Genomic DNA, 26,716 nt, shown 5'->3' with positions numbered 1-26,716 from the left:
TTCCTCGGCGATCCGGCTCCCGAGATCCCCGCCGAGGGGCCAAGCGGCCTCACCCGCGGCCCTGCGCTGCGAGGGCGGCAAAGCAGGCGCACGCGCGCCCCCCGCCCCCCTCCCCGCGGGCGGTGCAGCTCCCCCTGCAGCACCTCCCCTCGAGGGGAGGGAGCCAGAGGGGGCTCCCGGCGTCGCGCCGCAGACCTGCCCCGGCTGCGCGCCGCGCCGCTCTCTTCCGACAGCAGCTGCAGTCGCGGCGGCGCCCGCACTCCTCCCGGAGCCAAGGAGACGAGCGCCTCTCTCCTCCGCGCCCAGCACCCCCAACCTGTTCCCCGCGCTCAGTGGCGCTGCCGCCCGCGATTCGCCGCCTGACATGGATTTCCTTCTGGCGCTGGTGCTCGGCTCCTCGCTCTACCTGCAGGCGGCCGCCGAGTTCGACGTGAGGTGAGTTGGGCCACGGGGCGCCCTCTTCTAGCGCTAATTTCGCGCTCGCGGTGCTGGGATCCCGCCTCTCCGCCGGGTTGCGCGGCCAGAAGTTCGGCGTCGGCGGGAGGAGAGTCGTCGAACCGCTCTCGCAACCTGTGGCCGTCCGAGGCTGGGGAGGGCGCCCCCTGAGAGTCTGGGAGCCCAGCCGCGGCTCCGGCTCGGGGACTGGGGCCAGCGGAGGAGTAGGAAGGCTCCTGGAGCCCCGCACCTCGGCTGGGAGGGCGCGGGCTAGCCTCGTAAGCCCAGGTGATGCCCCGGACCCCGCCGGCCAGGAAGCTCTCGGGTGTGAGTTAGACGGCTCTTTGAGCGGCGCAACTTCAGGTGGCGGGGCCAAAGCCGGGCTGGACGCTGTCGGGGCCGCTCACACAAAGGGCGGGGGCGTAGGAGCGATGGGGCTTCCCGGGAGGACCCGTTTGCCTCCACACTTGGTTTTCTTGAGGGAGGAGGACTTAAAATAAGGACTGGGGCGGGGTGAGGAGCGCTCCGTGTGTGTTTGTGTACGGCTACGCACGCACACACAGCTCCGGGACCTGGGGCGAGCCTGGCTGCAGCGTGCTCTGACAGGTTCCAACAACCCGGGCTCCGTCGCCGCTGTCACTCAGCCGCTCCTCTGGCGGCGGCGCGCGGCGCTCTGTGGCCCGCCGCGGGATCTGCTCGGGCGAGAGAGAGAGAGAGAGAGAGAGAGAGGGAGAGAGAGAGAGAGAGAGAGAGTGTGTGCGTGTGTGTGTGTGTGTGTGTGTGTGTGTGTCAGGAGGGCGTGCTCGCTTACCCCACCTCCGTGCAATGAGAGACCAGACCCGCCCCGAGCGCCGATCTCTGCTGCTCGCGCAGGAACCAGGCTGGAGCAGCCGGCGGAGATTTTAACCTGGGTCTCGCCGCCATCCAGCCTTCCTCTTTCAGAGAACCCCCCACCCCGGCTCTGACCCCGTCACGTATCCCTCTGCGCCTCCCTAAAGACAGCCGCACCTGTTTCACTTGTAATCTTGGAACGAATCAGTTCCGCGATTGATTAGCTTTCTTGTACCTGGAGGGGAACGGGAACCGGGGGAGCCAGCGGAGCGTTGAGGAGGAAAAGCGCAATCGCTTGTTTACCACCTGGTCGGAGGAAATCGAGAGTTCGGGGTTATTTTGTACTTTGGGCTTGAGGGCATAGGAGGAGAGAAAAGAACCGGGAATTGGAAAGATTAGGAGTGTTTTGAGAAAATGTGGGGAGCGGCCAGAGGCTGGTTTATTTTATTAAAGCAATTCTTTGCTCACATTCGGGTATGTTGTGCATTTCTGGCACACACATTTGCAATAGGAAATATGTCACATGGTTATGCACAAGATGTTAAGGTAGCTTTAATTTTAAAACAGCCAATTAAAACATTGACCCTCTGGGGGCAGAAATCAGGTGTGAATATAAACAAAGAAAAGATTCACCAAATAAGGTGTGAAAGTGGAATCTGGTGGATAAATTGGTATACTGAAATTGAATACTTTTAGCCCTTATTTACATGAGTGAGGAAGATAACATGAATTGTTGATGCAGAAAAGTTTCAAACCCCAAGGACATTTGAGATGTTAGCTACCCTTTAAACTCTTCTTGGTTTTATTTATACTGTTTTATTTTTTCTGGGAACATTTTCTGCCAAAGAGTCTTGCAAAGAGGTCTGATTCATTTGATTTTGAGGACGCTCCCATCTTTCTGCCCTTTTCTAAGGCAGAAATAAAAGGCAGAATTTTTTTTCTTTTGGCTTTGACATGTCCTATTATTTAATACTTTTCAGTTTATGATAAATCAGTCAGAACTGGTTTTCCCCCAAGTAACAGGTGTGGGTCTTTGAGGAATCTGTTTTATTTCAAGCTTCAGAAACCACCCTGTGAGTGTCAGCCTCGAGAATTCTTGGTTTTAGCTGGTGCTTTTTCCATTTAAGAAAGGGTCTTCCCCTCCCTTTCCCCCTACTCCTGTGTGTAGTGTGTAGAGTGTGTGTGTTTAACTTTCTGAAATTTGGAATTAGATCACAGCAGAACTATTTTCCTGAATATGTTTTATCCTTAAATTTCTGCAGGCATGAAGGAGTTCATCAAAAATTGTTGGGTGTGACTTAAATTTAAAAAAATAATAACAGGAAACTATTTTTAATTTCAAAAGTGTCTTTATTTATTTTGAATCTTTTTGTTTGGTAGGTGGCCCAGGCAAATAGTGTCTTCGATTGGCCTGTGTCGTTATGGTGGGAGAATTGACTGCTGCTGGGGCTGGGCCCGCCGGTCCTGGGGACAGTGTCAGCGTGAGTATCATCCCCCAGGGACTTTCCACCTGAGAGGTGCAGCTTTCCACCATCATACATGGCTTCACTCTGCACATCATTGGGCTCATTACTGAGCAAGACTTGGTGGTGTGGTTCCAACATTCCTTGCCCCTTCTCAACCTGAGGCAACAGTCCTAAGGTGCCTGCTTTGTTATTCAGAGAACCACCTATGATGCTTATTGTAGCATTTGTCCCCAGTACTTCCAGCTCCTCTTTTCTCATCAGACCTTTTCTGTGCTCCAGACTCTGAGATGGGGGTGAGATAATTAGTCTAGACTGTATTTACACTAAACAGACTCTGAACCTTATAGCACTAATAAAATCCTTACCATACCTGTTGTGGAAAGTGGCCTATTTGTAAACCTTTTTATTTTTTTTTTTTGAAGTGAGATTGTATTGACTGTGTTCTAAATGGACCACCCACCATAATAAGTAACACCTGTGAAAAAGCATTATTTTTAAGTTCTAGAAGTAATCATGTAATAAGAGCCAAATCAGAACACTGATATTTACCTTTTCCGTGGATATATTAATGGTAGAAATCAGAGCCACAACATGGAAGTTTTAGAAATTTGTTCTTTGCAACTTTATCTGGGTCTCAAAATTGTATTCCACTTCCCCTATGAGAAAATCTGCAATTATCAAGTGAATTTCTGGGGCATTGTGCTAGGTTGGTGTGTTTGGTGAGATGATGGGAACGAAGTTGGATTCCTTATATCCCAGTGTTTTATTGTTCATGAGAAAGGAGCTTAGGGTAATAGAAAGGTGGGTTGAAGGAGGCTGGAGCTGGACAGGGCAGAGCTTGCCTTAGAGGTATGTTAAAGGTGGGAGCAACTGGGTAGATTTAAGTTTAGGAAAGCTAAGAATACCCACAGCTGTTTTCATCTTTGAGAATTGTGCGTATCTGCCCTTAACCTTGAGGAGGAGGGAGAGTAATGGTCATGGGTTGACATCCCTGGTTGGATACGGAACGGGAAAGCGGATTAACGTTTGTCTGTTAACCTGCAAGCCACTGGGCCAGACTTTTGCACGGTTGGGCCATTGACCCTTTTTATAAGGGGAGATGATGGTAACTCTAGTTTCCAGTAAACAAAAGATTAGGCAAAGCTGCTGTGCCCTACTGGTTAATTGTTTTTAAGGGAAGATGGTCCAAAAGAAGAACGGTACCTGGTGGAGTTGTCTTCTGCCCATTATACCAGGGTGTCCGAAGTATTCGCCCAGCTGGAGACCACCAGGGTAGGGAGGGGTATTTGAAGAGCAATCAGGCTTTGATAATCAAAGGGTGAAGAGAGGACCCTTCTCTTGGCCCAACACGCACACGCTGTTCCCAAATTTAAACAAATGAGTAGTTTCTTTGCAGGAATGGAGATAATTTCCTCTTTTGCTGCCTTAATTGTCAGGGCACTCCCAAAATGAAGGTTGGAGTGCTTTGGGGTGTGCACAGTACCCCAGGCCTACCTAGGACAAAGCTGTTTTGGCAGAAGGCCCTGAGCACAGTGGAGCACACCTTCTCCGGAGGCAGAGTGCCAGAGCATTCAGCAGGGGCAGGGGTGCAGGGGTGTAGGAGTACGTACGCACTCTGCCAGATGCACTCTAAGAATGCCAAGGAGAAAATTCCTCTGTCTCTGAGAGGTTCATCAACTGTGGAATTCCCCAGAAAGAACCTCTCTGAGCTGTTCTGTCTTTTTACATGTAATTAAATTTTCTCTGGTATACAGCAGCTGGGTGATTCTGAATTTGAGCGCAAAGACCTTTCCAAGTTACAGTGGCTTACTGAATTGAAATATCCAAGTAAGTTCCTAGCAAACTAGCTTTCCCAGCAGAGATGAGACACTGTTTTATTATTTTCTATACCTTTGTTTTGCTTCTAACAGAACGCAAAGTGGTGAAGTGTAATAATTGATAGTATTCATCTTTTCTTTGTATTCCTTGAGAATCTGAGGAAGCTGTAACAATGACAAGTTAGTTATTGAATGGTGATGTTATAAAAACGTCTAAGATGATCTTGCACAAATCACAGTTTATCTCAACTTAGATTTGGTGAAAAGTTTGAGAGGCAACGTAATGGAGGGGAATGTGGACTTGAGCTAGACTGCCTGGGTTTAAATTTCAGTTCCACCCCCTTATTAGCTGTGTGACCTTGAGCAAGTCATTCAACTTCTCTGTGCTTTATTTTCCTCATCTCTGAAATGGATATAAAATAGTATAATACCTCACAGGACCATAAATGAGGTGTAAATGAGTTATTCATAAAGCACTTAATGCTGTTCCTGGCACAGAGTAAATGCTATGTATATGTTTGATGAAAGTAAAGAAATATGAAGAAATACTGCTTTTGAAAGTGCTCTGGAATGGGACATACCCATGCTATCAGGTTCTTTGTTTTCTAGGCATGATAAATGTATTTTTGCATTTTACTGCCAAAATAAAAACAATGATTCCAAGGCTCTCCGTGTACAATAAAATAAAATGCTTTTAAATTAAAAAAAGCCAGGTGGATCATTACCATTAATATTATAAATGGCAGAGTTGTAAAAACAAGTTCAAAGATGGATGTTTACTTGTGTTTTTTTGTTTTTGTTTTTTCCAGAATCTCAGATGGTCCAAATGTCTCCTGGCAGCTTAGAGCTCCCCTGTCTTTGTTTTGCTATAAACAGGTAGAGGAATGTAGGGGCCAGAGGTCAGCTCAAAGTAGGAAGAACACCAAACAGAGGCTTGCTGGGGACAAACAGAAAGCTCCTGATTAGTTTTTAAAGGAAGCTTTTATGCAATTGAAACTTTTGTCCCTCCATTTATTCAAGGAAAAAATGCCTCGCTGTTCATTAACTCTTATACCTGGTAATGGACTATCTACAAAGATTCCAAAGAGCTTCTGGGAAATTTAATGTGAAAATTGTTTTTGTCTTTCTGACCCTCAGATCATTTCAGAGTTCTTACCCATGAGGAGCATTCTCCTTTCCTCAGCAAAGGTTTGGTTCTTGTTTTTCCCAACGATTCACTTAGGAATTTTCCTTCAGACTAGCTCAGCAAAGCAAAAGTAAGCTATCTCCACCTAGACACAGAAGCTCCCACTTTATCCCTTAGAAGATGTGCAAGTGGGGGAGGCCATACCCTCATTATATATATATTTTTATTATATCTCATGTCCTAGTGCCATGACCCTTTGGTGTTTAATCCATTTGGTCGAGCATATATAAGATGTTTTGACTCTCTTGCTATGAGACAAGCAGATGTATTGGCATAGAACATGCTTGCTACTCCCCTTTCCATGGCCTTGTTTGGGGTCAGTTGACTTTGCATACAGCTTGTATTGCTCAGCCCCCACTCCTGGTCACGGTGTCCAGCCACGAGCCGCATTCAGCTGGACTTCTCATCCTTCCCTCAGACACTGAGGAAGGAAGGATGCTACCCAGACATGCATAGGAGCTATCTTCTGCTTCCTGCCCGTGCCACCTGACATTCTATCCCAACGTTCCTCCCCGGTTGCGGAAAGCAGGACCTAGTCCAGAAACAGTCAGGTTGTGTTTTCATAGTTCTTTTAGAGGTCATACCCTTACCTTCTTTCTATCCTTTGATTCTTTGTTTTATATTCTTTTTTTTTTTAAGTTTTTATTTAGATTCTGGTTAGTTAACATACAGTGTAATGTTAGTTTCAGGTGTACAGTATAATGATTCAGCACTTACATACATCACCTGGTACTTTTCACAAGTGTCCTCCTTAATCCCCATTCCCTATTTCACCCATCCCCCCACCCACCTCCATTCTGACCCATAAATAGGTCCCTATGCATTGAGAATTCAGAACTTGATTTTCCAGTTGTCTTGAGCTTTATCTTTATCAACTATTGATGTGGCTTTTTGTGGTAAAGTGAGATTTTCTTAAGCACAAACATTGATAGTTACAGATTTACAACACACCACATCTTAATTACTCAGATTGTCACAAAATACTCGTTTCTTGTTCTGTAATTATTCTATTCCTTCACTTTCCCATCATATTAATGGTACATTTCACTTTAATGATTTTAACAATTTCTCCTACCAAGTGGAGATCTCTGTAAAAGATGATTTCTCAAGGTTTGTGTATTTTATTTTAAAAAACAACTGTGTATGCTGTGGAACTCTTAACTAAAAGCATTAGGTAGTTTGGGACACATGAGTGTCATTAATGTTTATACCTGGTTAGCTATTTAAAGAGCTTCCCTAATATAGAAGGAGTATAGAGGATCTAAATATTGTATTTCTATATGGTGGTTTTTCTATTTACTTGACTTACAGATTTGGCTGTGTATGTGGCTATGACAGTAGTGTTTCTGTGGAAGGCACTTTTTAGAGGTGTGAAGAAAAATTCAAAATACAACAAGTTCCAGGTTTTAACAAAGCTATTTTCTGAGTTCTTTGACTATCACTGAGCAATTTATGGTTTCTGAAGGATATATGTGAATTAGGGTGATTTTGTATCATTTTTCCTTAAAACCAGGCAAAATGCAGATGTTCTGGTATATTTTTCTGAAAAATTTGGAAAGATGTAAAACCTGTATCTGGAGTTTGTCTTTGCTTTATTAGTTCTAAACCTCATTTCTTCTTATCCCATCTCTGAGGTTAGTAAAGGCTTCAACTGTACAACTGTCAGGGAAAGTGAAATTTTTGAATTCTTATCAAAGTTAAATAAATGTATAGGTTAGTGCGACAGGGGACAGAGAAGCAGTAATTTATTCTGAAACTATTTTGAAGTTGTTAAATAATTTTGCCGGATAATATATAATACTGGCTCAGGAATGAGGACCTTTGAAAGACAGAGCAAATTATTAAATTTCTGTATTTCAAATGAAAAGATTATTAGTTTAAGCAGAGATTTTGATTTTGTAAATGAAACATTTAAATTTCATGTTTTATTCATTACTTGTATCTGGGTTCAAAAAATTGTGAAAATGGAATGTGATTTATTAATTTTTGCTCCCTATACTGGTTTCCTGTCCCTGGTCACAAAATTGTATAAATTATACCTTTCTTCAATTATTTAAATTTTGAACACTTTTCTTTAAAATAATCTAGAGTAAATGAGAAATACTGGAATTGGCTTTGAAGACCATACATAGGGTTTCCCTCACAGATTATTCCTAGTAAATGCCTTTCCATTTTGAGGCAGCAACTATGATAACCTCCGTTGAATGTGGTTTTGCATTTTATAATTAACCTTCCTTAGACCCATACAGTCATACCTAGTCCAGGAATAACTGGGGGTCTCAGGTAGGCTCTACTGCCCAGAGCCCTGTTGCAGAAGGCCATCAGGTCCTGGGGCCACCTTAATGGGGCTGAGCACACTTCACTGCCTTAATGTCATTTTAGCTTCCTTCTCTATTTTGAGGGGTGGTAATGCAGATTCTGGTTTTTTGTTTTTTTTTTTTTTTTTCCCTTTGTTTTTTCCCCAGGTAGGAATAAAAGCAAGGCAGTGGGCACTCCTATAACTACTTTTAGCACTAAACCTGCTCCAAATCCTGAGGAAGTGAAGTTTTTGATTAAGATTATTCAACTACCTCTTTCTGTGAAAAGCTTATTTAAGAACACCATGTACTTTCGGTAACTTCAAGTGGTCTTGGAATGTAGATTCCAAACTAAAATCGGTGTCAAAGAAGTTTGACCTTTTCAAACAAGTAGTTTTGAGTATGCATAGTGTTGAAAGTTAAATTTCACAGAAATTACTTTGTTCCTTCATCTTTTCTCCTATTGGAATTGATCTTTATATAATGCTCTTAAGATATACTCCTTTTCTACCATCGTCTCTTAATGTTAATCTGGGAGGGTCTTAGCCCTTATGGATTAGAAACGTTGGTACTTCCTAAACTGGGAGGTTAGGTCACAGAAAGGGAAACAACTCGAGTTGCTGCAAGGTCTGCTGCTAGATCTGACTTCAGATCCCGGCCTCAGAGATGTCTGTCATAGAAAGTGAAGGAATACACGAGTACTCATTGCTATCAAGCAGGCACTTCTGGCCCCAGAAGCAACATTGTATTTCTACTTGAAAACTTTCCCATAAGCTTCAAAACACATGGGTGTGTTTTTCCTCCTTTAGTCTCTGTTATAGCGAGCGTAATAGACAGCATTTTTGAAGAGTGCTTTTTATCTGTAGAGTTCAGGTTATATGCATTTTGAGTCCATTTTACTCAACTGCATGCTTTTAAAGCAATCGTCCAGTGATGCTGAATGATTGCATGCGGCATCTCTTAGTGAGTAATGGAAGATACTCATCATGTGGGAGATGAAAGGGAAGGAGAGGAGGGTTCTTATGGCCTCATCCTTGGTGCTCCCCCTCCTTCCTCACCACCACACACATAGTTTCAGCCCTTTCCCACCAACTTGATGCAGGTTTAAAAATTTTTCCCATCAATCTTTTAAAAATACTTACTTTGTAAGAAAAAATGCATTTATTTCCTCAAGTATCCCTCTTCAGCGCAATGAACATTATCAGCTTTTTTTGTACCTTTCAGAAAGGTTTTATATATTTATGGGCAAATTTCTCTCTCTTCTCTACCCATTTCTTTTACAAAAATGAAAGTATACATTGTTCTGCAATTGCTCCTTTTCCTTAACAGTGTGTCTTGGAAAGCTTTATTTATCATCAGTACATGAGGAGCCTGCTTTTTTAATGGATGTATAGTATTCCACTGCATGGCTATATCATAATTTATTAATCAGTTTCTTATTGATGGACATTTGTGTTGATCCTAATCTTTTACTAATATAAACAATTCTAAAATAAGTAACCTTGAAATATACAATGGAGAAATATTGTTTTGGATGTGTGCTAGTATTTCTACAAGGTAACTTTTTATGTGTGATCAAATGGCATATACGTTTGTGGTTTTGACCAACTGGCCAAGTGGTTTCTTACTTGGTAGTAAATAGTTATGGAGAAGACTGGGTTAGAGTGCTGACTTAAAGCTCTGGCAGTTCCATATCCAGAATCTGATCTGTTGCTTAATTCTAGGACACTCTGATCCCTCCTGTTTCTCCCAAAAGCCCCTCTGGTAGGTCAGTGAAGGACCTTTGTCCCCCTTTTTCTTCTGTTTCCTCTTGGAACAGAGGCAACTGGCTCATACTGGGAAGATGGAATGTGGTTTGTCCATTTGCCAGGATTTCTACCTGGCATCCTGACAATTGGCTGTGTATTTTTTTATGGATGTGAGGTCCTTTTTACTTGTAAGAAGGATTTACAGATTCTTTAAAGAATTGCTTAATTCATTGACCTTTTATTTATAGGTCAGTCATAATTTTTATCACTTTGTATAGAGGATTTTTTTTTTTATTATTAGGGAGGATTATGTAGAATTTTGGTATCTGAATAAAGTTTTTTGGGAGACCTGTTATGATAAAAAGATTTTCAGGAAACATTAAAATATTGTTGTGTCAAAATACTTTAATAAAATGACTTTAAGACCATCAAGGCATAACTTTTCCATTAGTGATTCTAATCTTTATTTTAATTATGTTTTAAAATCATTTTGCTTAACAAAATAAATGCATGCCTAAGTGCAAAATTAAAAGACTCAAAGAGAAAGAGAGAAGGTAGTGAAGGTAACTCTTTTTAACTTCCGTGTTTCCCTGACACCTAATTCCAGTCCCAGGCACTGTTTCTTCCTGCTTTTTGCGGAGATTTGTAAGCATTTGCAACTTATTCTTGTTTATAAATTGATAGCATAAAGTAAGAACTATTTTGTGTTTTCTTTTTTCATGTATCACATTTTAGGGATCAGTCCTTATCAGTTCATGTAAACCTGACTCATTCTTTTATTTTTTTTTTTTTAAGATTTTATTTATTTATTTGACAGAGAGAGATCACAAGCAGGCAGAATGTCAGGCAGAGAGAGAGGGAGGGAAGCAGGCTCCTTGCTGAGCAGAGAGCCTGATGCGGGACTCAATCCCAACACCCTGAGACCAGGGACTGAGCCAAAGGCCGAGGCTTAACCCACTGAGCCACCCAGGTGCCCCTGACTCATTCTTTTAAATGGCTGTATAATACCTCACCAGATGTAAATACTTAATTAATTTTAAAATTCTTATTTGTGCATATTTAGGTGATTTTCAGTATTTTGGTTTTATGAAATGTGCTGTAGTCAATACCTTTGCATATTCATCATCACTGTTATATACATTTGGATGTGGGAGAGTTAGAGGGACATTCTATTTTTATGGAAGTACAGTAATTGAAGAACTCATTTTATTTTTATAAACCATCTTCTATAAAATATGTCACTTAAAGGGGATTAAATCATGGATAATATTATGCAGTGGAAACCTTCTGATCAGCCACATTTTATTTTTGATTCCCTGAGAAGATAGTTTAAAAGAGAAATAGAATTTGTTCCTTTGTTTCTTTTTGTTTATATTTTACTTTGTTTGGGGGAGGATATGAAGTGGCTGTCAGGAATGCATGCAATAAAATAGGAAAACAGAATTAACGAGGGCTGGGGGAGGGAAAAAAAGGAGAGAATAAAAGGTAAGCTGGCAGGAGGAGAGTTATTGACATGTAGATATGTCAGGCATGGGATCCTAACTATGTCTTATAATGTGGCTGTTAGCTTCTGGTAGCCAACAGAAAAAGAAAAGTGTTACTGCTCATATAATTCATGATGTTTGTTAGGGGAAAATCAGACCAGTTATTTGGGGGAAATTATGGCTTTTCCCACATGTAGTTCTGAAAGAAGACTTTCATGTGGTCCTTAATGGAGTGGGAGTGAATGGTGGAGAGGAAGGGCCCACAGCAACATTTGTCATGAAGCCAGTGGTGGTTGTACAAAGCTGTTTCCTAGAAGATGCTCTGATCTAAGATGAGGCCCCCCTACTCTAACAGTGCAGTTCATGGGAAGTTTAAGAAGCATTATCTACACACTTAGCTTTCTGATATCTCTGCTCAATCCATCTCAGAATAGCTGTGATTTATGAACTCTTTAGGGCTTAATGGACAATTCCAGGTTAGAAAAGGCAGTTTTAAGTTAGGATCCCTAACAACATCCTGAAGTTTGCTGTATTATTAAAGTCTAGCCCATACCTCTCTCTCTCTCCCCCTCTCTTTATATTTCTTTCCTTCCTTTCATGTATTTTAAACATCAGTCAACACTTGGTACAGTGTGTATCCAGAGTCGCTGTGATTGGAGTGTAGATAGATGTCTCCTGTGATCCAGTATAAGGAGGTTCTGTCAATAAATCAGTGGGAGAATTTTTTTATATCGATCTTGTATGAGTTACTTTTGTATTCATTGGATATCAGTATAAAAGTTCATCACCATTTTGCTATGGTCTTATTCATCTCTAAGCAAATTGTGGCTTGGAATAAGAGATGAGGCATAAACATTGCCTCTAGGCATCATTTATCCTACTTGAGCTGTTCCATGAAATAGGGCCAGTGAACTCAGAAACAACAAACTCCTTGACCATTGCTCATTTCCCCCCAAAGCTCTGGATTGTTACAGATATGCAGAGGAGCCCAAATGACCCTTAGTTGTTATTCCAGTTTCCCTGGATCTCATGAAGGGCTGCTTTAAATAAGCCTCTTAGGCCTGAATAGACTCAAAGCAGAATCCATGGTAGGTATTCTTCATGTTCCTAACCTGCCTCAAATTTAGCTCCTTTTCGCTGGGGTGTGAGGAAGCACTGATTCTCCTGCAGTCATGAAGCTCCAGGGTCAATGGAACCTGAAACACTGATAGACACATGTCCTCAGAGAGCCTGTCTCTTAAAGAAAGATAGCTCAGTGTGTGTCTTGAGAGGGCAGTAATCCAGGAAGTACCCCATTTCCTTGGGAGAAGCAGACAAAGAAAGCAGAGGCTTTAAATGCCTATTCACAGAGATCTGTACCAACCAGGAATCGAACCAGTCTGAGAACTGTTACCCTGTGTCAGTCAACCTGGAAGGGAACTAAGGAGCTGACATTTTAGAGCCCAAACCTTCTATTCTGTCATGGGAACAAATACATAATCCGTTATCAAAGATAATAGAATGCAGCCAAAATAATCTGGCTTGAAAAAGTTTCGAAATGATGTCAGTCATTACAACCATAGAAAAACGTTAGTGGCATAACCTATTGTGATTCACAGTGCATCCTTGGGAATCTACCAGGGCAAATTAGTTGCAGAATGTACACCCACTTACTAAAAATTGTTGTGTTACAAAGTATAGAGTTTAGTTAAATAATATCAAATTAAATAAATTTTATGTTTTAATGCTGTAAAAGTTTTCAGCTTTCTCATTTCATCATTTAATTAATAGTAGTGCATAATTAAAGAGATAATTGTGGTCATAATAGAATTTTTTTTTTTAAAGATTTTTATTTATTTGACAGATCACAAGTAGGCAGAGAGGCAGGCAGAGAGAGAGAGGAGGAGGAGGCAGGCTCCCTGCTGAGCAGAGAGCCCAATGTGAGGCTCGATCCCAGGACCCTGGGATCATGACCTGAGCCGAAGGCAGAGGCTTTAGCCACTGAGCCACCCAGGCGCCCCATAATAGAATTTCTAATAAAATTACTAATAAAGCCAGTATAAAAGAGTACATTAAAGCCTTAATCAGATAAAATGTTATTATGTGTGGTAAAATAGTGCCAGATATCTATGTGTTCATTCCATATTCTTTCATAGATTTTCTCAACAATTTTACTTCTAACTTAGTCTAATAATAAATAATATGAAGTGAACTTGTTATTGTCATTATGGAAGGAAAAAGATATGAATAGGCAAAGCAATTTCTTTGCTTTAGAATATAGTAGACTTTGAAGAAAAAAACCCTTTTTTATTTATATATTCATTATAAATTTAAAAACTTATAATTTATTAGAGACCCTCATTTTCCACCATACACTGACTAAAGGCTGGAGAGACATCCTTACTTATGTACTAGATGTACGGGGAGAGGCAGTTTGAGACTGAGGATTTGCCATCAGTTATTGGCACGTGGATAACCTAGAGTCAATTAAATTTTAAAATGGAACACTTCATTTGGTCAGTATCTTTTTAACCATTCTGTAGATTAGTGATATAAATTCTCCAGAGCTGACACCTTTTCCTATTGTAACATCATCCTATCACAAGCTTAGGGTTGCCTTTTATAGATAGTACTGATTTATGGTGAGATTTTAGGAAATACGTCATCATGGATTAAATTTACACTGGTATACACAAAGGAAGAAACAATTGGAAATTTCTGGATTTATGCTTACCTTGTCAAAAATAATGTTGTTTTTCAAAAATATTTGCCTTATTTTCATACATTAGGGTTCTCAAACTCAGTTTCTAGGAGAGATCCCTAAATGGTCAAAGGTATGTGTTGCGACATTTACAGAAACTAGTTCCACAGATAGACTATCCAAATATAAGCTTCCTGCCACCCAAAATATTTTTCTAAAGCCTTTGGTACTATTTTATTTCAATGTTAAGATTTGTAGGTGCTTAATAATTACCTGCCAAATATTTGCATGCCAACAAATAGCAAATAGAAGAAACACAAATTGCAGCTCACACTTAGCTGTATATATATATTTTTTAACATGCATGGGTATTTCTAGCTGATTTTATATCCTACACATTTACTATGGTAATAGTTTCTATTGGATAAATTGTCCCATATTCATATGATTGCATAAATACTTCATGGTGTTTCACATAGATAATGGTGGTTCAAAGTCCTTTGTCCATTGGATTTTTATTTTTATTTATTTATTTCTGGATTGAGTTTTAAAATCATCAGTGAATTAAAAGGTTCATCATATCTTGGTTACTATGGCCAAGAATTAAGACATTCCCATATATAAACATTCCCAACTAATGCAGAATTATTTTTTGGGGAAACTATTTGGGGAATTGGGGGAAAACTATAAAGAAATTATTTGTAGATATGTTCGGTTCTCTAATCTTCTGTTGGATTCTGATGAATTCTATAGCTCTAATACTTAAAAAGTAGTGGTCTGAAAGTTGGGATTATCCAAAATACTTAAAATGCTATTCATGGGATCTCTTGTCCTGGATCTTGGTGTCTTAAATATCTGGCATTGGATAGTTGTCTATGGATAGAGTTTCCTGGGCTAATATAAATTTTTTGACAATGAGAAATACAGCGTGAAATTTAAGGTTGGGTGTAGAGAAATTTTTAGAGCTACTACTTTTCCTAGCTGCAGATTATGGTTGGGAGGTAGGAGGACAGGGTCAGGCAGGACCTTTCCCTTTCATGCATGTACCTGGCATTTGTGACATGTGAAAATGTGCGTATGTCATGCTGTGCTCTTTGCTTAAGAGGCATGTGTGACTCCTATCTTGGGCATGTGGTAATTTTATCTGTCCTATTAGTCTGGGGTATTTCATTATTTCCTTTTCAAAGGTTATGCTTGGCCTAACATTTGGGCATTTTATAATTAAATTTACAGTAAACTGTATTCTAGCAGATAGGCATACGTTTGGATAATAGATGGGGCCAGTTCCTTAGGGCTTTCTTAGCCCTCATTTTTTTTAAACGTCCAATTTCAATTCTGAAAACCTGTGTTTTTTTTTTTTTTTAAAGATTTTATTTATTTATTTGACAGAGAGATCACAAGCAGGCAGAGAGGCAGGCAGAGAGAGAGGAGGAAGCAGGCTCCCTGCTGAGCAGAGAGCCCCATGCGGGGCTCAATCCCAGGACTCTGAGATCATGACCTGAGCCGAAGGCAGTGGTTTAACCCACTGAGCCACCCAGGCGCCCCTGAAAACCTGTGTTTTGCAGGCTAGGAAAACTAATCTCCAAATGGTTTAGTTTCACCAGATTTAGTTAGATAGATTTAATTTAACTAATAGATGTAGTTTCTCATAATTTCATAAAAGCATCAGAGTGCTTGTTATTTTATTTTTTTTTCTTTATTTGACATACAGAGATCACAAGTAGAGAGAGAGAGGCAGGCAGAGAGAGAGAGAGAAGAGGAAGCAGGCTCCCCGCTGAGCAGAGAGCCCGATGCAGGGCTCGATCCCAGGACCCTGAGACCATGACCTGAGCCGAAGGCAGAGGCTTTAACCCACTGAGGCACCCAGGCACCCCAGAGAGCTTGTTATTTTTAACCATGCCTGTTACCAGTGAGAACCCTCAGCAAAGTGCATGGTATCAGCATTCAGATGAACTGAAGCAGTGGTTCGGGGCAAGTCGCAGGAGAGAGGTCTAGACTCCTAAACTATGAGTGGCTTTGCTGTCAAAGTCGCATGTGTTTACTACTGTGGCTGTTTACAGTGGCTGTGAGAAACAGTATCAGGAGATGATGGGACAGATTTTTCTATATTATTTGCTACTAATGAATCCTATTTTAGCACTTCTTGCAATGGAGTTTATACCATAAAAAATACATGTAGGGTATTTATTTGGGGCAGCTTTCACAAAAATTATGGTGACCGCTGCCTGTGAAAATTTCCTTATGCATCAATAGAAAATAGACCTCAGAAACTTCTTGGAAATAATCAACTCTGGGTTTAACATTGCTTTGATTTAAAATGCAGTTTTGTATAGTTTTAAAATGCAAATTTAAAAATAGGCGACATGGGCTAAAATTTCATGCTAGAAATCTTATTTAATGGACACACATATTGATACCATAAAATTTACTAAATCTGTGTGTGTCAAGGCTGATTTATATTAAGTATGAGACATGCGACCCAACTTTAAGATATTATAAGACAAAAATAAACTATACAGAACTGTTTGGCTGCTTAGTATTAATGTAACTAGTTAGAAAATAATGATGTTTGCTATTCTTTATTGTTTACCTTTATTTAAAACCATTTAATGTATTTTTCTTGATAAATTAGATTATTCAAAATTGGCAACTAAAGAGTATTAAAGAAACGGTATCCTTTTATATTTTCCCTTTTAATACCTAACCATAACCAGTTTTCCTTAATATGTGATCCAGAATGTAATTTGCAATTTATGCTTTGATTTACTTTCCGCTTTTTGCTAAGATTGTACTTGATATATTTCATTATTCTATTTTAAGAAATGTGTTAACATCAAGATATGGTGAGTTCTTTTAAAATTAACAACATAAACAACAATAGATACAAAACACTACTTAGTTATGAACCTAATCAATGTGGGAAAAAAACCTCTAACAAGCAGATATATATATATATATATATATGTACATATAACAATATGTGGGCCTTGAAAAATACAGAACAATCATTCTGGATCAATAGTTAAATTATTACTTTAATTGAATCAATTTGGTCTTGGACTATTTCTCTTCTGCTATTATCCCAAAAAAGGCTTCATTCACCTAATTTTGATTTACGCAAATAAAAGCACAAATCAAAAATAAAAGTGAATATTTTATGCTTTAAAGAGGGAAGGTGTTAATTCACAGAGAAGTAATAAATCATCTCTTCCCTTACCTCTAGGACCTCTAAGCTGGTCAAACCCTAGCCACGATTAGTATTGTTTCAAGATTCTTCCATTTACTTTCGTTAAACTGGGTTATTTATGTATCTTCAAGTGAAATGGCTGAGCTTTCACGGTAATTCTTGTTGCTGTTGACAACCAAAGCAGCCATGCAAGAAGAAAATGCCGTGGAAGGAAAGAAAAAACAAATCTTAACATTTCCTCCCCAAAGTTGGAGAGAAAAGGGAACACAAAGTATGTAAGAAACAGGTAAGTAAAGATCTATCAATTAAAAAACTACCAGCCTTGGTTACTAATTGATCCGAAGTTTTAATTTTTTTCAGATATTTTGTCCAACACTCATTTAAATAAAAGGATACTGTCTCTTGGAACCAAAATTAATATTCTGAAAATGAAAAATTGGATTGGAAGGTACAGTGCCGCAAGAGGTCTGAAATACTCTGATTTAGAATTTGGACTATGAAAGAATAGCACAACTTCAATTTTTGGTTAATATTTTTGTTACAGAATGTTTTTGAATGACAAAATGGTGACTAAAATATTACTATTTTAAACATGTCCTAGATTTTTTTTTATTTCAGAAAAGCACTGAGCGTTGAATATGTGTAAGTCTCCGGGAATGTAACAAGTTGCTAAATACCCAAGTCCAGCCTCCTTACAGAGAAAAGATCTGGAATTTCTTTTTTTGGACATTTGTTTTGCAGCTTTCTACGTCTTAAGACAGAGACTAGCCAGGATAAGGTGCCAGCTCAAAGGTTAGATGAACATATTTCTTGAAATAATTTTGGCTAATCTATGTCTTGAAAGGCATAACCTCTAGATAATAACTTTACAGAGCTATCAATAAAACTTAATATTAGTTGTGTTTTTGAGTTGCCAATTTTGGGGAAAACTATGTTTTTTGGAGATGTGTTTATTCTGTTCATAATTATACAACTTCATTTCATTTCAGTTATTACATTAAACTTTTCCCTTTCAGTTTATAATTCCTTTCTCCTGTCTTATGAATTTAATAAATTGACCTCCATTCTAACCTAAAGGACAGTTTATATTTTTAATACTTAAGGAAGGAAATTTAAAAAAAGTCCACCAAATGAAATTACTAACACCAACCAGCCTATCATTAACCTGAGGGAATTGTATCTCATATTCACTAATTCTTCTTGGAAAAATTCAGGTAAGAAATATTTTTATTGTATGAAGTATATAAGATGTTATAGTCAGACCTATGAGTATTTATGTTATATTGTCTTGGTACATAGAAGGTTCCTTTTAAAAAATATTTTTGGAAGTGAATAATGTCACTTAATGAGTCACCCTTATGGCACTTTAGTGGAAAATTTTGGTGAAATACGTGAAATTCTTTTTGATGGTTTGGGGGCCAAGAAGACAATGTACTTTAAACTGATAGGTGAAAGATAATATCAAATGTTTTTAAGAGAGGATTTCAATAAAAACATTTGGGGAAAAAAATTGATAGTGCTAGAAATAAAAGTTAAGGAATTTCTTTGTTTAGGGACACCTAAAAAATTCACAGTGTATGTATCTCATAAACTGTTAAGAGTCATAGGATTAACTAGCAGAGATAGGGCTGAGGTTAAGGAGGCAATGCCAAAGAAAGTACAATGGACTCGAACAGGAGAGGTTTGCATGAGTACTCTTACGCATGGATTAAAAAAAGAATACAGTATAGTACTATAAATGTATTTCTCTTCCTTATAATTTTCCTAATAACATTTTCTCTAACTTGTTTTATTGTAAGAAAACCGTATATAGTGTATAACATATAATATATAATACATATAGCATATGCACATATACATATAATACACAGTATATAACACATATAGCATAAAACTGTTTATGTTATCAGTAAGGCTTTCAATCAACAATAGGCTATTCGTAGTTAAGTTTTGGGGGAATCAAGAGTTACACACAGATTTTTGACTGTAGGTGGGTTGGCACCCCTAATCCCCATGTTGTTCAAGAGTCAGCTGTAGAATGTGGGCTTTGTCACCAACAGATCCAGGTTCAGAACCTCTTCCTGGGACTTACCAACTGGCCATGAGTGCCTCACGCAGAACAGTTCTTGATAAACGTTTGCTATTATTAGCATGTGGTCAATATATAGAATATATAGAGAGAACAATATATAAAAATATATAGAATACTTTGAATACCACCCTAGTGTTTAATTAGATTCCATCCTAATACTCACGGTATAGCATGTTTTTAAATACATTTGTTTATATACCCATCTTTTTTTCTTTCTTTCTTCTTTTTTTTTTTAAATATTTTATTTATTTATTTGACAGAGGGGTCACAAGTAGGCAGAGAGGCAGGCAGAGAGAGGGGGAAGCAGGCTCTCCACTGAGCAGAGAGCCCGATGCAGGGCTCGATCCCAGGACCCCGAGATCATGACCTGAGCTGAAGGCAGAGGTTTAACCCACTGAGCCACCCAGGCGCCCCCCCCATCTTTTTTTCTAAAAAAAATATTTATTTTTTTTAGATTTTAGTGGAAGAGTGTGGGGTGGGGGTGTGCAGAGGGAGAAGAAGAGAGAATCTCAAGCATGCTCTGCTCTGAGCATGAAGCCCAACTTTGGGCTCGATCCCACAACCCTGAGATCATGACCTGAGCCAAAGTCAAGAGTTGGACACCTACACGACTGCACCACCCAGGAGCCCCTATATGCCCATCTTTTGAAAGTAATCAGTTGGAAGTAGGAGATTTCCCACATATCATTTCTAAAATTAAACTTTCATTGAATAGCTGTCTGTGTTTCTGAACCATTCCTTTCTCACTTCTCTAATAATATCCATTTGCAAACCTCAGAGTAGAGTCTGGTTTTGATTAGCTAACCAAAGGAAAAGGAACTGGAAGGAAGTAGAACATTTAGAGTTTCTGTGGTTTATTCCACAAACATTTCAGAGCTTACTAGAAGCAAAGAGCTAAGTTAGGTGCTGGGAGAGGTGCTGGGAGAGGTACAAAGAGATCCATAGACTCTTGTCCGTGAGGAGCTAATTTGGTAAGATGATTGTCTCTTATTCCTTCCAGGATTCTAAAGTAGGAAAAGGTGGCAAAGAGTTGAGGTTGCTCAGAGGAAAAGACCCTTCTTGCTGGAGAGGATCAAAGATTTTATGGACTTGGTGGTGTTCAGTTGAGTCCTTCATTGAACAGTCATATATATATATGTGTATATATATATATATATATATATATATATATATATATACACACTGAGTGCTATTACCTTCATGGTATCTCTGAACTACAGATAACCACTTGCAGATATCCACTAACCACTTGCAGATATCATCTTTATAAGATGAAGCTCTAGGTATCCATGTTGTTCACTGTCAGTGTTGAAGGCCCACATATTAGGACAATACTGGGTGAGAGGTGTGTTTTGATCTAGGATACTGTAAAAACATATCTTAGGGGGCAGGATCCCAGCCCAGGTGTGATGGAGTAGTGGCCCAACTAAATCCTGAGGGATAATTAAGTCAGGTGAAGGGCACCCTGGCCAGACAGAAAAGTGCATTGAAATGTTAGAAGCCAGAGTGAGGGGGTACATTCTAGGAAGTGTAAGCACCCTACTCTGGCATGGGGTATGTGTTTGAAGGGCATCAGATAAGAGATGCAGTGGGAGAAGTAGCAATGGGCTGACTCATGGAAGACCTTTGATGTCATCTTAACTAGATCAGCCTTTGTCCCAAAGTTGCAGAGGAACATTGTAATGATGTTAAACAAGGAAATTACATAATCAAATTTATATTTCAGAGGTTGTAAGTTGGGCTAATAGGTCATATCTAGTATACAGGTGAATTTAGTCTCATTCACAGAGTATTTTAACATTTCTTGAAATAGTTGCCAATATTTCACAGGAAACATGGATATCAGGGTTTGCTGAAAAATCAGTAATCCTGCATTACTGCAAGGAATCAGTGGACTGGAGGGGCTTAGCAGCTGTCTCATTTGGAAAAAGCATGTAGGTCATTGCCATGGGGCTCACTTCTTCAGGGCAAATGCCTGGGACCTGTAGGTACTGAAGGTTGTGGGGCTAATTTCTGAAAGTTTTCCTGATTGGCAATTTAGAGAATAGCTTTTTGAGGCTTGAGACTTGAGGCTATTACAATAAACCTGACAAGTTAGGTTTTATCGTAAGTAGTAGAGGTAAGAACGGAGAAAAGGATAGGGATTCAAAGATACTTTTAAAAAGAGAGGTAGGGCACCTGGGTGGCTCAGTCCTTAAGCTTCTGTCTTCAGCTCAGGTCATGATCCCAGGGTTTTGGGATAGAACCCCACATCAGGCTTCCTGCTCAGTGGGAAGCTTGCTTCTCCCTCTCCCACTCCCCCTGCTTGTGTTCTGTCTCTTGCTGTGTCTCTCTCTCTGTCAAATAAATAAATAATATATATATAAAAAAAAAATTAAAAAGGAGGGAGAGAGAAGCAGGCAGCATCAGGACAGTGGTGGGGAGCTTGGGCTTTGCAGACAGCCACTGCTGGTGTGGCAGCCGCTGCCACTCAGAACTGTGTTTTTGAGAAACTGACTTCACCTTTCTGAACAAGAGCTTCTTTTTGGGAAAATACAGCTGAGAGCCCTCCCTATGAGGTTTTTATGAGGATCAGATGAGAGAGCACTTGGCTCAGTAACTGGCTCCATGTTAATTCACATTCAGTAAAATGGTGGCTTTTGGTGATGATGGTGGTTGTGGGAAATGATGAAGGTAGAATCGAGGTTGATGTCCAGGTTCCTTCTGTGTTACTCAGTGACCTAGAGAACATTGAAGAAACTGCAGATGATGACTTCCACATTGGATGTGGTATGTTCTGAGGGCTTGTGAGACTTTGCAGTGGAGGGTGTGGTCGTGGTTGGATTCTGGGTCTGGAGCTTGGGGGTGAAATCTGAGCGGGGCTGAGGCTGTGATTTGATGATCTCTCCAGCACTGTCCTCCTACACAAGGGTTCCCTCCCCAGCTTCTTCAATCATCATTGATAAGCATCGCTGCTGTGTTCATAGAGGATCAACTTTAGATGTGTATGTAGACTGGGGGAGAGGTAAAAATACTGTGTTACATATCGGCTGAAGTGGTACCTACTCATTTTAAGTTTTTGAAAAAAAAAAAAAAAAAATCCTTTCCAGTTTACCATTTTGCCTGGGAGAAAATCACCCTGTATGAATGATACGCCCTGTTTCCCTCCTTTTGGTTGGATCACTATGACTCCTAATTCTAAGCAAATATTCAACTAAAAGTGAATCATTGTCAGGAATAAGTGACTACACTTATTTTGGAAGTTTGTGTTCTTTCTTAACTGAATATACTGAACACCAGCCCTGCCTCAAGTCCTGGCTTAGATGCTACCTTCTCTTCTCTGCCTTCCTTACTTCAGCAGGGAGAGGTTTCCTTTCCTTGCTCTACACTGAGTTATAACATTTGCATAGAGCCTGTCTCGTGCCTGCCTATGCTGTGGTGACTTGTGGATCTATGTCTTTGGTTTTCTCCCAGACTGGTCGTTCCATGAAGCTGTTCACTGTGTCTTCTGCATCTTTCTACCCAGGGCAGTAGCTTCCTCTGCACCCTGTCCAGTTCAGCTCAGCTCAGCACACTTTTGAAGATGTAAGGATTAGACACTTCTGTATACAAGGGACAAAAAAGATAAATAGGATGTAATCTTAATAACCAGATTGTGGTTTTCAGAAAGGACAATTTACTGGGAAAATGAATATATTTAATTTGCCTATCTTATGACCTATGTTATAGATCATAGATCTTAACTCTTGATTCAGGTTCCCAAAAGAAGCCAATTTACATGCTTGAAAATGCATGAAATATAATCTGTGGAATCTGCTACCAACAGTCCATTGATTATTCACAATGATGGATAGACTCCTGATTCTTTGAGGCCAAGGACCTCCAGGCTGACACTGCCTTCACTATGAAGGACTATTTTCTGCTATCTAGACCCTGTCACAGTGGACTTCCCTTGTATTTCTAGACCTTCTGCTGCTTCATGTGTCTCTGGATTTGCCTATGTCGCTGGTTCTTGAATGGAAGGCACTTCACCCATCCATGTGGTGAATTCCTCCTCATCCATTAAGATTCAGTTCACATTTCCTCCTGTAAGCCTTTCCTGACATTTTTTCCCTATCCTTACATCTTTGCAGAGAAATTCCTTCTTCTATATTCTCTTAATACTTTGTACGCCTGTCATGTCTATCTTTGCCAAGAGACTGTATGCTGTTTCAGAGCAGGTACAGTGTTTTAAAGAGCTCAAAGTTGGGGCGCCTGGGTGGCTCAGTCGATTGAGCATCTGACTCCTGATTTCAGTTCAAGTCATGATCTGGGTGTCCTGAGATCGAGCCCTGCACTGGGCTCTGAGCTCAGCGGGAAGTCTGCTTGAGATTCTCTCCTTCTCCCTCTGCTACCCCCGGTTCTCTAAAATAAATAAATCTTAAAAGATAAATAAAGAGCTCAAAGTGTAATGGAACTAGATAAAGAAAATAACTATGTAATAATGATCATATAGCATGATGTGTATATATTTATATACATATATATGTATATAAACATATATAAATAATTTATGATAGAAGTATGCTTATAAAAGCACTGAGAGGCTTATAGAAAGCACTAAGAAGGGCTTCAAACTCAGAATGAGGGTCTAAAGCAAATCTCCGAGATGGTAACATTTAATCTGAGTACTACTGAAGCCTGAATGAGTATTAGTCCAGCCGACAATGGAAGGAAGGACATTTCCATGGAAAAGCATGGAAGTATCGGAATACGTTGTTTTCTGGGAACTGCAATTTGTTGGTATATATGTGGGTGTGATTGCAGAGGAGGTTGGTGGGATAAGCAGGCGTCAAGTCAGAGCTGTGGTTTCGGTGTTTGAGTCACTAGGATGAGCTAAGTAAACATGCCCATGCGAGGAGTCAGTGACTGAGTGAAAGTAAGGAGGAGAGTGCAAAGTCAAATCACGGGTTTGTGAGGTCCCTCTAATTGTAGGTCAGGACTGGTTGAAGTCCACAGTACTGAAGGCCGGGAGGCCACCGTGCCATCACTTAACTTAGCCAATCCTTGATTGATGGTCATTTAGGTGGTTACTCAATTTTTGCTTACGCTTCTTCATTAATAAATTTAGAACAATTAATGAACTAATGTTTTCTTAAAAAACAAAATGAAAACCCAGGAGGCCAAACTGACAAATGCCTCATATCCTATAAATCTCTGCATAGTCACAAAAGTGATTCCATTTTTTTAATAGTAAATACATGGCTCAACTCATTATATATCAGTGGCTCTTTTTTAAACATAGGGATTTTGATTGCTGGTGAGAATAGTTACATTAAATTTTGCTGGCCTTTTGTGATGATTGCTCAGTAAGCCTCAACATTACTGCATCATCTCCTCCGCTGAAATAAATAAAATAATTTTTAACAAAAACAAATATTCTTCATTATATTCTAATGAACTCTTACATTACAATGTCAGATGTCTTGTAGATTTCTTTTTGCTCCTTTCTGAAACCTTTTCTGAGTCTCTTAAACTATGTAATTGATCATTTCCTCTTCTGTATCCTTTACATGCGTCTGTTAGGAAGACATCTTTGCTTACTTCTGTTTCCTTACTAGACTTACCCTCTTGAGGATGAGGACTTGGCATCTTACTAATTTGTATTCCCTCAGTTCTTAAAACAGTGTCTTAGACACTGCTACTTTTTCCTCTTTGCCGTCCTTATAATACTCATTATAGCTAGCATTGTATTGAGCCCTTACTGTGAGGTGGGTACTGTCCTAAGTACGTTATTTGGACTTTTCTCTGTTGACTCTCCCAACAACTCTATGGCTAAGTTCTATATGCACCCTGTGGGTTTACTATTTCTTTAGTAAAAAATGGGAATTCTGGCTACTTTCTCTGGTTTAACCTATGGTATGCATTTTAGAGCAGAGAGAAGCTGGGTAATCTGCATAGGTCATATGTTTCCTAAGTAGTAGAGCTGCGACCCCATGGGTCTCAGCACCTGTATTCTTAAACCCCTCTCAAGAGTGCATTGATAAGTGAACAGTGGCTCTCAAGTTAAGTAATAATATTTGTCAAGGTGTGCATATTATTCTACTGGTGTTTTTATAACTTTTTCCCATTTTTGTATTTGAAAATTTTCAAATCCACAGAAAAGTCGAAACTATAGGAACAATAAACACCCATGTACTCTCCATGTACGACTATTAATATATTGTACATTTTTTTCTCTCTCTTTCACTGAACCACTTGAAAGTAACTTAGAGACATAATGGCACATAATGCTAAGTATTTCAGCATGCATCTCCTGAGAGCAAGGACATTTACCTACAAACCACAATATAATTATCATACATAAAAATTTGAACATAGATACAATGATATCATGTAATAAACAATCTATATTTACATTTCCCAACTATCTCAATAATAATTTTTATGGATTTTTTTCTTTTGTATCCAGAGCCAATCAAAGATCACTTAGTACATCTAGTTGTCATTCCTTCTTGGTCTCCTTTGATTTGGAACAATTCTGCCACCTCCCTTTACTTTCTCTCTCTCTTTCTTTTTTTTTTTTTTTTTTTTTTTTTTTTTTTGCGCTTCTCGACAATGACATTTTTTGAAGAGTCTACGTCAGTTGCTTGGTAGAATGTTTCACAGTTGATTCAGGCTAAATTTTTTTTGAAGAATATTACAAAGGTGATCATGTATTATGATACTCCCTTTCCACATGATGTAGTTCTGTTTTTGGTGATGCTAAATTTGATCACTTGATTAAGGTTCTGTCCCTTAGATTTTTCCACTGAAAGTCACCTTCTTTTTATAATGAGGAAGCTGTCAGATGATACATTGAAGCTGTTTGAATATCCTGTTTCCCAACAAACTTCTAACCAGTGAAAGTTTTAACATCTGTGGATAATTTTTGCTCAAACTAATTAATTCAATGGTGGTTGTAAAGTCACCTTTTTCAAGTTCTGTCATTCCTTCTACATGTTAGGTGGCATTCTTTTGTAAAGAGGAACTCTGTCCTGTTTTAGAATCACTTTGGACGTATGGATTCTTTTGTTATTTTATCATTACCAAATACTGTCCTTATTTTCCCTGGTGCTCAAATTATCCCAAATTTGGCCAGTGGGAACATCCCAACCAAGCTCCTATATCCTTTTCATACGTTTCCATCACTCTTTGAATTCATCCCTGCTTTTTATCACAGTAAAATATTCTAGCCTCCCTGACTCAGCCCTGATTCCTTTTATTGTAGTAGGTATTTAGAGAAAAAAAAATCTGGGGCTAGGTATGCTTATTTTTGCTCTTAACCTACTTAAAAAACAAAACAAAACCTACTTCACACTTCTAAATAAATAGTAACCATTTCTTACATGTTCATAAAGTCTCATTTGGCATTAATCTAAATTCTACCTTTGTATCACATTAGAAGCAGAAACATTAAAATTGCAAGTAAACTCAAAATGATAGCACTTTTTAGAAGATTTTCTAAGTGGAAAGAGATAGTGCTTAATTATGTT

General features: G+C 39.3%; 1 protein-coding gene across 6 annotated transcripts in view; it reads left to right on the top strand.

Annotated features, from left to right (window-relative positions):
- Positions 1 to 223: 223 nt before the first annotated feature.
- Positions 224 to 26,716, top strand: part of LOC111157263 (nephronectin) — a 76,621-nt gene continuing 50,128 nt past the window's right edge. For 4 of the 6 annotated variants that reach the window (XM_022518588.1, XM_022518572.1, XM_022518580.1 and 1 more), the window contains exons 1-2: positions 224 to 435; positions 2,647 to 2,747. In XM_022518588.1, the coding sequence (XP_022374296.1) occupies positions 365 to 435; positions 2,647 to 2,747 (172 nt within the window). In that variant the 5' untranslated portion in view covers positions 224 to 364. Of the gene's footprint in view, positions 436 to 2,646; positions 2,748 to 17,872; positions 17,924 to 26,716 lie in introns of all 6 variants that reach the window. The other 2 variants (XM_022518564.1, XM_022518546.1) reach the window with 1 other exon arrangement.

The sequence above is a fragment of the Enhydra lutris genome, unplaced genomic scaffold (genome assembly GCF_002288905.1).
Source record: "Enhydra lutris kenyoni isolate GAN:26980312 unplaced genomic scaffold, ASM228890v2 scaffoldscaffold3, whole genome shotgun sequence".
Classification (NCBI taxonomy): Eukaryota; Metazoa; Chordata; class Mammalia; order Carnivora; family Mustelidae; genus Enhydra; species Enhydra lutris.
Note: the sequence above shows the minus strand (reverse complement) of the source record. Positions and strands in the feature narration are given on the sequence as shown.